Genomic DNA, 10,501 nt, shown 5'->3' on the forward strand with positions numbered 1-10,501 from the left:
CCTGAGTATCCTAGGATAGACACAAAATTGGGACAACATGATTACTACTTACTGGTCTGGCAATCATTTACTTTTTTCTCCACATCAGGAAAGGAAGAGAAATGTCTTTGCCTGGGATGCGTCTGGAAGGGGAAAAGGAATTGTGATCGGCGTTCCTTTACCTCACCTAACTCGTCTTGGGCTGCAACTTCTCCACAAATTATTTTTGTTTCTTTGTTTAAAAGTATCGCTTTAGAACAGGAACTGAATTTTTTAAAAAAAATCAGTGTCTGAGATCATTATATATATTAAGAGCTTGAAAATAAAGAGAGAACAATGGAAAAATTGCAAATGGAAATCCAACTTAAGGTTTATTATTTTTTCCTCAGGTAGAAATCAGAATAACTACAACAGAAACAAAAGTTCAAAAATATAATGAGGGGGAGGGTGTAGCTCAGTGGTAGAGCGCATGCCTAGCATGCACAAGGTACTGGGTTCAATCCCCAGTCCCTCCAGTAAATAAATAAGTAAACCTAGTTACCTCCCCCTGCAAAAAAAAAAAAAAAAAGAAATAAAACTTTCCTTAACGATGATCCATGTACATGAAATAAAAGGGCTCTCCAAGAGCAATTAGATTCCAAATAAATCTGATTGCTCTTTTTGTTAAACACAGTCGTAGGTGGCAGCTATATTGCCCAAATTCGAGTTTAAACACCTTAGGACCATGCTGCAATAATTGTGAACCTAAAATGAATGAATGTAGGTGAAGGAAGAGAGAAAAAGGTAGGATCCAGAAAAGTAGACCACTGCTTATTTTTAACCACAGCTGTGATGATGATGATTTGTTTAAATGTGAATAAATATTCATCTATTCTGAATACACCCTCACAGAGATTCTGAGTCTATCAATCAGGCTATTATCTGGGCAAGTGCCCTGTCACTACAGGTGAGTCTTTCATATGCACCCCTAGTCGGGAACCAACAATTGAGAATATGACAAGAAAATATTTACAAATGATGCGACTGACAAAGGGCTTAACTTCCAGAATATACAAACAGCTCATACAACTCAATAGCAAAAAATCCCAAACGGCCCAATCCAAAAATAGGCAGAAGACCTGAAGAGACATTTCTCCAGTGAAGCCATACAGATGGCCAATGGGCTCATGGAAAGATGCTCAATATCACTAACTATTAGAGAAACGCAAATCAAAACTGCAATGAGATACCACCTCACACTGGTCAGAATGGCCATCATTAAAAAGTCTACAAACGATAACTGGAGAGGCTGCGGAGAAAAGGGAACCCTCCCACAGTGCTGGTGAGAATGTAATTTGGTGCAGCCCCTATGGAAAACAGCATGGAGGTTCCTTGAAAAACTAGAAGCAGACTTACCATCTGATCAATCCCACTCCTGGGAGGGAACTCTATCTGGAGGGAACTCTAATTTGGAAAGATACATGCACCCCAGTGTTCAGAGCAGCATTTTACAGTAACCAAGACCTGGAAGCAACCTAAACGTCCATGGGCAGATGACTGGATAAAGAAATTGTGGTATATACATACACAATGGAATACTACTCAGCCATAAAAAAACAATGAAATAACGCCACTTACAGCAACGTGCATGGACCTAGAGATTATCGTACCAAGTGAAGTTAAGTCAGACAGAGAAAGACAAATACCATATGGTATTTCTTATATGTGGAAACCAAAAAAAAAATGACACAAATGAACTTATCCACAAAACAGATACAGACTTATAGTTACCAAAGGGGAAAGGGGGGGGAGGGATAAATTAGGAGTTTGAGATTAGCAGATACAAACTTCTATATACAAAACAGATAAACAAGGTCCTACTGTAGAGCACAGAGCACTATATTCAACAGCTTGTAATAACCTATAATGAAAAAGAATATATACATGTGTGTATGTGTATAATTCAATCACTATGCTGTACACCAGAAACTAACACAACATTGTAAATCAACAATACTTCAATTTAAAAAATCAGAATTGGAGACCTCTTGTTGGTGTCCTATATTATCATTTTAAACCTTTACAGTTGCCCGTTACGTAGTAATCTTATTTTATGGATCTTCATTGAGGTTAAACATTTTTAATGGTACATCCAAAGACTTCACTTTATTTAATGCATCCAACACCTGCTTTGACGTAGGCATTTCCCCCCACCAACACTTTACAGATAAGAAGTTAAGTGACATATCTAAGATCATCAAGTAGGTACTGGAACCAGTGCACAGAGATTTTTGATATTTAATTACATCTATCGTGTCAAGACCAGGATTTAAACTGCAATTTATCTAAGTCTAAGAACTTTACCTTTTTTCAGTAAATTACTCTTCAGCCATAAGTTTCTTTGTCCTTTTCTTAAAAGGCATCCAAGCAGTACAAAGGCTTAAATGGTTCTCCAAATGCTGCTTTCTGCCCATGTCTATGGTTTCATCTCCCACCACCCCATCTTTGTATTTCATACTTTATCAAAGGTAAATTATTTGTACCTCCCAAATATTCCCAGATTTTTACCATTCTCTGTTTTTGCATGCCAGCTCTGCCTTCTGTCCAGAATGTCTTCATCAACTCTGTTTGCCTTCCTGCTAAATTCCTATTCATCCTTTCAAACCCAGCTCAAATATGACCTCCTCCATGAAGCCCTCCCTCCAGAGTTCAAATACATATTCATTATATACCCTTAGACTTGCATCATCATTATTTTTTATGCTTTCTGTGGGTTTGGTTTTTAATAAAAGGAGATATGCCAGAGAACTGTGTATCCAAATACAGAAATTAAAATGCTGATTGAACAATTTGAGAAAACTTAAATATATTTGGAAAGTCCAGAAAAAGTCTGACTCAAACTTCTACACAGTACAAGAATAAGTTAATAGTTTTGCAAACATGGTCATTCAATTTCTAGCTGAAATTTTCCAGTGATAAGGGACTTTTACATCTTAATATTTCTTCTACTACAATTCTGATGATTGGAAGTTTTTTTTATTGAAGTGTAATTGATTTACGATGTTATGTTAGTTTCAGGTGTACAACCTAGTGATTTGGCATTTTTATAGATTATGCTCCATTTGAAGTTACTATAAAATACTGGTTATATTCCCTTTGCTTTATCTTACATCTTTGTATTTTATTGTTTTGTTCCTTTGCTGTCTCCCCTGCTGGACTGAGAGCTCCATGGCTGCAGTGCCCCAGTATTTTCATCTGTGCATCCTCAGTTTATGTCCTAGTCTCTAACACACAATTATTAACAAGCATTTTCAGAATTAAGTTAAACTGGGTCAAATCTGTGGCACTGATGTATCCAACCTCGAACTAAACTCACCAGCATTTTATGAGGGAAGGAGAAGTGGTAATATCTAGTTGGTAACCATTTGACAAAGATCCGATTAAGACAGGGAAGCCAATGGCAACTCCATCTGGTTCTTTCTCTAGAGAAGCAAATATTTCATCCCTTTAGAACAAGAAATAAGGGCACAAGTCGGATGACTGGGAAGTCGGCAAAGTTGAACGTACCTCTAAGACCAGCAGATGTGGATGCCAAGGGAACATGGACTGTGGTACCTCCATGCACTGCTTCATTGGGTATCTTTGTGATGCTCTTCACAATGCCATCAGTCCCTGTAGATGAGGGTAGGGAAGAAACCTAGGGTATCTCATCTCATCCAGAAGGAGAACATGGTCTAAATGGATCCATTTAATTTCACTACGCAACTCAGTTCTTTTCAACCATCCGTATGGACTGGAGCCAGGGCTGTGGGCCATGAGTGACCACACCCATCCATAGATCCATCCACCCACCTGTCCACCCTCCATCCATTCCTTACTTTTATCTACTCATTTATTCTTCCATCCATCCTTCCTTTTATCCTTTCTTCCTGCCATGCCTCTTTCATTTCATATTTCCTCTCTCCTTTCTTTTCAACTTCTCATCCCTATTTCCTTCAATCCTCCCTTCCATCCATCTTCCTTATTTTCATCCTTCCTTCTGTACATCCATCTTTTCTTCTTTCATTTATCTGCCACTCCATTCTTCCTTTCTTCCTTCCTCCCATCCAACCACAACCCTACATTCTTGCCGTCCCACTCATCACTTGCTTACTGAACACCAATCACTCGTTACCGAGTCATGTTTTTAAGACATGGGTCCAGAGCCATCAACGTGTCTAACTTTACTGTGAATTGTTAACACTAGTTTGAGAGGGAACGAAACCATCCTCCTGTCCGTACTGTCTAGTGAAGCAGGGGCTGGAGTACCTGGAGGGTCTTGTTGGATTTGTGTCCAGAACAAAATCTGGGGCCAAATTCAACTTATTCGAGGAATGGATCCCACAGGAAGTCCCGTCCTTCTCCACTGTTTTTCTGGAGGTGCTGTTTCTCCTCCTGGGTCCCAGGCACCTCCCACGTCCAGAGGGACTTTGTCCCCTCAATTATCATGCGCTCACCTTTTCCCTTCGCGTTTCCCTTGCTTTGGACTTTGTTCTCAATATACAAACATGCTCAGTTTTAAGGGGGAACCCCTTCTTGTATCTGTGTATTCTTTTATGTGTTGTTTCAACCCTCTGACACACACTGATGTTCCCTTCATCAGACTCCCTGAAGACCCATATGTTGTCAAAGAACTTCTCACCTCATTTCAACTTGGCTGTTCTGTTGCATTTGACAAAGTGGACCTTTCCTCCTTCCTAAAACTCGCCCGTCTCATGGCTTCTGTGATGCCAGCATCTCGGGCATGTTCCCCTGACTCCCCGACCACTCCTGCCTCGCCTGCTGGTCCAGGGCACGGGCTCCCGGTGCCATACAGTATGAGCTCTTATCACTTACCAGCTTTGTGACCTTGAGCAAATTACTTAGCCTTATCTCAGTTTACTCACTTGTAAAATGGGCTTATAATAGTCCTGTCTCCAATTGTGTTCCACGGAGGATTAAATAACTAATAGAACAGCATTTGACACAGAATAAGTGTTCTGTAAATGTTATTGTCATCGTCAGCATTAGCAGTGATGTTAGAACATCTCTAACTATAATTATAATTATTCAACCGTTTGCTTATTTAGCTTGGTTTCCCCCAGTGCCTATCTCAGTGCCTGGAAATGAAGAGATCAACATGTTTGCGAGAAGAATTTCTCGTGTTCCTAGTTGCTTCCTTTTTACCTCCCAGGAAAGAAGCCATTTCCTACGAGGCCCAAATAATGAGGTTGTAGGAGCGTGGGTCCTTACTTGTCAACCGTGTTGAGTGTGGAAGAACTTGAGAACTTGTCACTGGTCCCAAGCCAACACTCTCTGTCATTCTGGTATCCGCCATGGGTGACAGAGATGTCCTGAATGGCTGGGTCCAAGTCTTCAAAGTACTGACCATAACCAACGGTCCCCTGGCAGTGCTGCTCTCTGCCTTGAGGCTGGAGTCTGCTGTACGTGTGGCAGCTGGTGTGGAAGTGAGCCAGCGGGGGAGAGGGCTGGTTGAAGCATCACTGGTAGATAAGATTGAAGAGGGGGATGCTGTTGAAGAAAGTAGCGTCTCTGCCATGGTGGACAGAGCAGCACCCTTAGGGCCTGATTCTGTCCTAGAAAATGGACTGGCTGACAAGGTGGCTGAGATGGCACCTGCAACTCCAGATGTGGCAAAGGAAGCCACGGCCTCCGACGGAGACGATGTCAGTGCGTCAGCAAGAATGGTCTCAGCTGAAGACAGCGTATCTGTGCTTGCGTGATGAGTACTTTCTGTGACAGACACAGAAAGATGAGATGTGGGGACAGCTGTGCCAGCAGACCCTGCAACAGAAGGAGAACCATAAAATCGTGTGACTGTTTCCACTGGAATCTGAGTATCTTGTGAAGGTAGAGGCTGATCTGGGACTGATAATTTCACAGGGGAGGTAGCGTCAGTCTCAGGACTCCTCCAGACATGAGTGGACACAGGAGACGAAGGTGTGCTTGTGAGTGTCTCTGAGCCGGAAGCCAGGGCTGTGCTGGTCTCATTCAGTCCAGGAGTCAGACGGGAAAGTGTCTTGGTGTCAAATCCTGTGGTCTCAAAGGAAGAATGCATTGATGTGGAAAAAGTGGTCTCACCCAGAGTGGACGCAGTACCAACAGGATATGAGGGGCTTGATGACTTGGAGAAAACTGGCACAGAGGAGCTTCGATCATGTCCAGAACTGCTGGAACCCGCAGTGGTCACTGTCGTGTATATGGAAGGAAAAACTTTGGCTGAACCTATGGAGAATTCGGAAGTGAAAAGCATCTCAGCTTTGGTACTACTCAGAGTGGGAGGTAAAGTGGCCGCTGGTTCCGAAATTGTGCCAAATGGCTCTGTGGTCTTCACCAGACCAGGCGTGTGATGTGAGGTCCCAGGGCTAGGAGAGGCGGGGCTCCTCCCTGGGAGTGTGGAGGACTCGGGGGCGGGTGATGTCCCGGCCGGTAAGGGCACTGGGGAAGATGGAGAGCTGGTTGCTTCACCAGAGGAAGGACCTCGGCTCATGAGAGTGGTCAGGGGTGATTGTGTCAAACTCTGAGTCACAGCTGAGTGAGTTCCTGCCACAGAGGCTTTAGGTAATGCATCCAAGGTACGTGTGCCCTGTGATGCAGCCCCAGGGGGACCTGTTTGGGTGGTGATGGTCATTTCTGCAGATGTTGTCCTGACAGAGGCAGCAGAGGGCTTGGTGATGATGCCTGCAGGGGTGTCTGGTGACATCGTGGACTGAAAAGTACCAGGGATAGACATGCTGCTTGAGACCTCTGTAGTAGTACCCGTGGGCACTTTGGAAAAGACAGTGACGTCCTGTGTGGCTGAGCTGTTCTGCTGGATGGTGCTGGTGTCCCTCAGTTCAGGGTTCAGGGAGGATGTGGAGTCTGTTTCAATGGTTGTGGTTACGGAAGAGGGAGGTATTGATGTGGAAACACTGGTGTCGCTAGAGGTGGAAGAAGCGAGCGCTGGAGACGAGGCTCTGGGTGGCTCCGAGTCAGCTGGGGCAGAGGAATGTGTTTCACGTCCGGAACTTGTGCTGATCCCATTGGTCACAGCTGTGTTTTCAGAAGGGCGAAGAGCCCCTGTGCCTGTGGGGGCTTCAGAAGTGGACAGCATCTCAATGTTGGTGCTGATCTGACTTGAAGGTGAACTGGTTCCAGGTTCCAAGCTGGTGCTCACCATGTCTGTGGTCTTCGCCAGGCTATGGGTGAGAATTGAGGTCGCAGGGGTAGGAGAGGAGGGGCTCCTCCCTGGGAATGTGGAGGACTCAGAGGATGGTGACCTCCCAGCAGGTAAGGGCGCTGGGGAGGATGGAGAGCTGGTTGCTTCCACAGAGGAAGGACCTCGGCTCATGAGAGTGGTCAGGGGTGACTGTGTCAAACTCTGAGTCACAACCACGGAGGCTTTGGTTGATGTGTCTAAGGAAAGTGTGCCCTGGGATGTAGCCCCAGGGGTACCTGTTTGGGTGGTGATGGTCATTTCTTCAGATGCTGTCCTGACAGAGGAGGCAGAGGGCCTGGTGATGATGCCTGCTGTGGTGTCTGGTGACACTGCAGACTGAACAGGGCCAGGGGTGGGCATGCTGCTGGAGGAGGTGGGTTCTGTCCTAGAGACCTCAGTCAGAGCAGCAGTGGGCTCTTTGGAAAGGACTGTGATTTTGTCTGTGGCTGAGCTGTTCCGCTGGATGGTGCTCGTCTCCCTCAGTTCAGGGACCAGAGAGGATGTGGAGTCTGTCTGAATAGTCACAGTGTTAGAAGAGTTAGTCAGTGATGTGGAAACAGTGATGTCCCTATTGGTGGAAGAAGTAACCACTGAAGACTGTGGGAATCCTTGAGTCACAGCCAAGTGAGTTCCTGATAAGGAGGCTGTGGCTGATTTTTCCAAGGTGGGTGCTGCCCGTGGTGTAGTCCCGGAAGGACCGTTTTGCATGGTGATGGTCATTCTTTCAGATCCTCCCATGGCAGGGAGGGTGGAAGGCCTGGCCATGTCTGATGATGCTGTGGACTGAGCCAGGGCTGCAATGGAAATTCTGTCAGAGGTAGTGCCTTCTGTCCTGGACCCCCTGGTAATGACAACAGAACCCGGGGAATGGACAGTGCTCATCTCTGTGGTTGAGTTGGTGTCCGTGTAAGTACTGGACTCCCCCAGCCCAGTGGTCAAGGGGTGATCCAGCTCTGTTCCAGCCCTTGTGGATTCTGGCCCGGTGGTGGTTACAGTGGGAACAGCGGCCTTCACCGTGATGGAGGTAGTATTCTTTGGAGATGTGCCCATAGATGGCTCCGAGTGGGCTGCGACAGAGGAATGGAGATCACGCGCAGAATCTGTGGACCACACTGTTGTATCTATGGTGTCTGTAGCCGGGCGAGTTGCCTCTCTCCCTGTAGCAGGTTCAGAAGTGGCTATTCTCTCACGTGTGCTCTTTTTCCAACTTGGAGATGACGTTGTCTCAGCTTCTAAGCTTACACGCCATAGATCTGTGGTCCTTAAGAAGCCTGGGGAGTCAGTAACCTCCTTGATGGTCCCTCCTGAGAGAGAGACAGGCATCACTTCAGTGCTCAGAGACGTGCCTGAGTTGGGTTCTTCTTTCCCCATCCAGGAATGAGAGGCAGCTCTCGCCTCTGCGGTAGGAGTCCTCAGTCCATTTCCCTGGGGAGTGGGATCTGGAGTTCTTACTGTGTATGGAGTTAAATCCAGAGTTGTTGCTTCTGGTCTAGACACATGCCCTGGATCTGCAGCAGCTGTGGTGGGAAGCTGGGTAGAGCTCTGCACTGCTTCTGTGCTGGCAGGATCTAGCCTCCCTGATAAAGAGACTTTAGAGTGAGTTACCATTGTAGCAGGTGTGAGCCCACTTGTAATGTCCCCTACAGAGGATGGCAGCTGTGAGGTAGGCAGGCTGACTGTCTTTTCCAAAGGGAGCTCTGGAGGAGTTGTGACCCCCTGAGGAGCTGAGGTAGCAGTTATGAGTGGTGACACAGAATTCCCAGTGGCCCAGTCAAGAGTGGACAGAGAACCAGGCAGAGGGGTGGGTGGGAGGACCTTTGGGAGAGTCTTTGTGTTTGGATTGTCAGTAGGAGCCACTGAAACATGCAGGGCTTCTGTTTCTCTTCTACTGGGAGTCCAACTTGTGCTTAAAATGTCAGGAACTGAGGTGCTCGTCCGCTCGACACCAGATGTTGGAATGGGCAGAGATGAAGTTGTGTCCAAAGGACTCAGTGCTCTTACACTCGTGCTGGCCTCTGTCTCTTCACCAGATGCATAGGAGGATGTGCTGGCTAGGCTGGTTCCAACAGTCGCAAGGCCATGGAAGGTAGACACTGAACCCGATTCACTGCTTGATGCTAAGGATGAAGTTGTGCCCACTGCAGAAATTGTTTTAGGAGAACTTGTGACTCCCAAGATTGAAGCCATGTCTGTGGTTGTCCAGGAGCCTGATGCTGGGGCAGGGGTGGCTGTGGATGACCAGGTGTGAGGGTGCTCCAGGGCAGATGCGCTGGTCATTGTGGCCAGGGCGCTGTCCGTGGCACTTACACTCCCCTTTGCATTGGGCATGGTCGTCAGGACTGAGTTGGTTTCCATGGTGGTGATGGTGGTGGTGACACCTGGACTGGGGGCTGTGGTTACATCCATGATGCTCCCTCCTGCAGGAGATGAGGTCCGTGATAGGAGCCCAAGAGTAGAGGCAACATCACTAGTCACTACACTTGCAACGGCCACCGGCATCTTAGGCCCCACTGAGGGGAATGTGACGGATGGTGAAGAGCTCATTTTTCCTCCTGAAACACTGGTGAGGCTCGCAGTGGCTTCACTTTCAGAGGTCAGAGATGCTAATGTGGTTTGTTCTATGGAGGTTGTATCCAATATGTCTGTGGCCTCAGGAGATTTGCCAATAGTCAGGTCACTCTCAGTTGTCTGCTCTGACCGTGGGCTAGCAGATGAATAAGCCTCACCGACAGATATACTTGCCTGTTGTTCACCTGTCACTGTCTTTTCACTCAGGACAGTGGGAGGAATGGCTGTGGCACTGATGTTTGTCTTGGCAATCAATTCAGACTTATCTGTCTCTGAGCTCATGGTTACCTTCTGGATCGTCACGGAGTCTGGGATGGCCACAGAGTTTTCAAGACCAGGGGAAGATGTGTTCAGGGAGACATGTGTGTCCACTCTGGTCCCTGCAGGGGAGCCGAACCACGTGGAGAAATTCACTCCAGTTGGCTTTGGGATCGGAGTGGGGCTGCTTTGTGGACCAGTCCCTGTGGTGCCTTTAGGGGCTGACTCTAGGGTCCCTTCTGGAGTCCCCAAAAGGGGGCTGGTCCAAGCCTTAGATGGGGGGAGGGAGACGCTTCCTGTAGTTGCTGTCCCTTTTGTTGGTGACGTGGCTGGCGCCATGGATCCCGTGGGCAGGCGAGGGAGGCTGATGCTGCCCCTCCCTGTGGCTGTGGCCTGAAGGCTGACTGCTTCCACTGTGGTCTCTGTGGGGACAGTTGCTGTTGAAGTCTCCCAGGAATTTCCCAGAGCGTGCCTGGCCTC

The 10,501-nt window shown here is 47.1% G+C and overlaps 1 protein-coding gene across 1 annotated transcript; it reads right to left on the reverse strand.

Moving 5' to 3' along the window:
* Positions 1–5,185: 5,185 nt before the first annotated feature.
* Positions 5,186–10,045, reverse strand: LOC141574603 (mucin-16-like). The gene is made up of 3 exons (XM_074350005.1): positions 9,949–10,045; positions 9,503–9,612; positions 5,186–8,620 (listed from the first exon to the last, which is right to left on the reverse strand). The coding sequence occupies exons 1-3, from the start codon at positions 10,043–10,045 to the stop codon at positions 5,186–5,188; spliced, it is 3,642 nt and encodes a 1,213-aa protein (XP_074206106.1).
* Positions 10,046–10,501: the final 456 nt, after the last annotated feature.

Source organism: Camelus bactrianus, chromosome 22, assembly GCF_048773025.1.
Source record: "Camelus bactrianus isolate YW-2024 breed Bactrian camel chromosome 22, ASM4877302v1, whole genome shotgun sequence".
Lineage (NCBI taxonomy): Eukaryota > Metazoa > Chordata > Mammalia > Artiodactyla > Camelidae > Camelus > Camelus bactrianus.

Coding starts and splice junctions, on each gene's coding strand:
- LOC141574603 (XM_074350005.1), bottom strand. CDS start 10,045: ATGAGCTCAGAGACAGATAAGTCTGAATTGATTGCCAAGACAAACATC. Junction 9,613..9,948: donor GAGTGAAAAGACAGTGACAG/GTGAACAACAGG, acceptor CATCTCCTGCAG/GAGGGAGCATCATGGATGTA. Junction 8,621..9,502: donor TGCCCAATGCAAAGGGGAGT/GTAAGTGCCACG, acceptor CCCACTCCCCAG/GGAAATGGACTGAGGACTCC.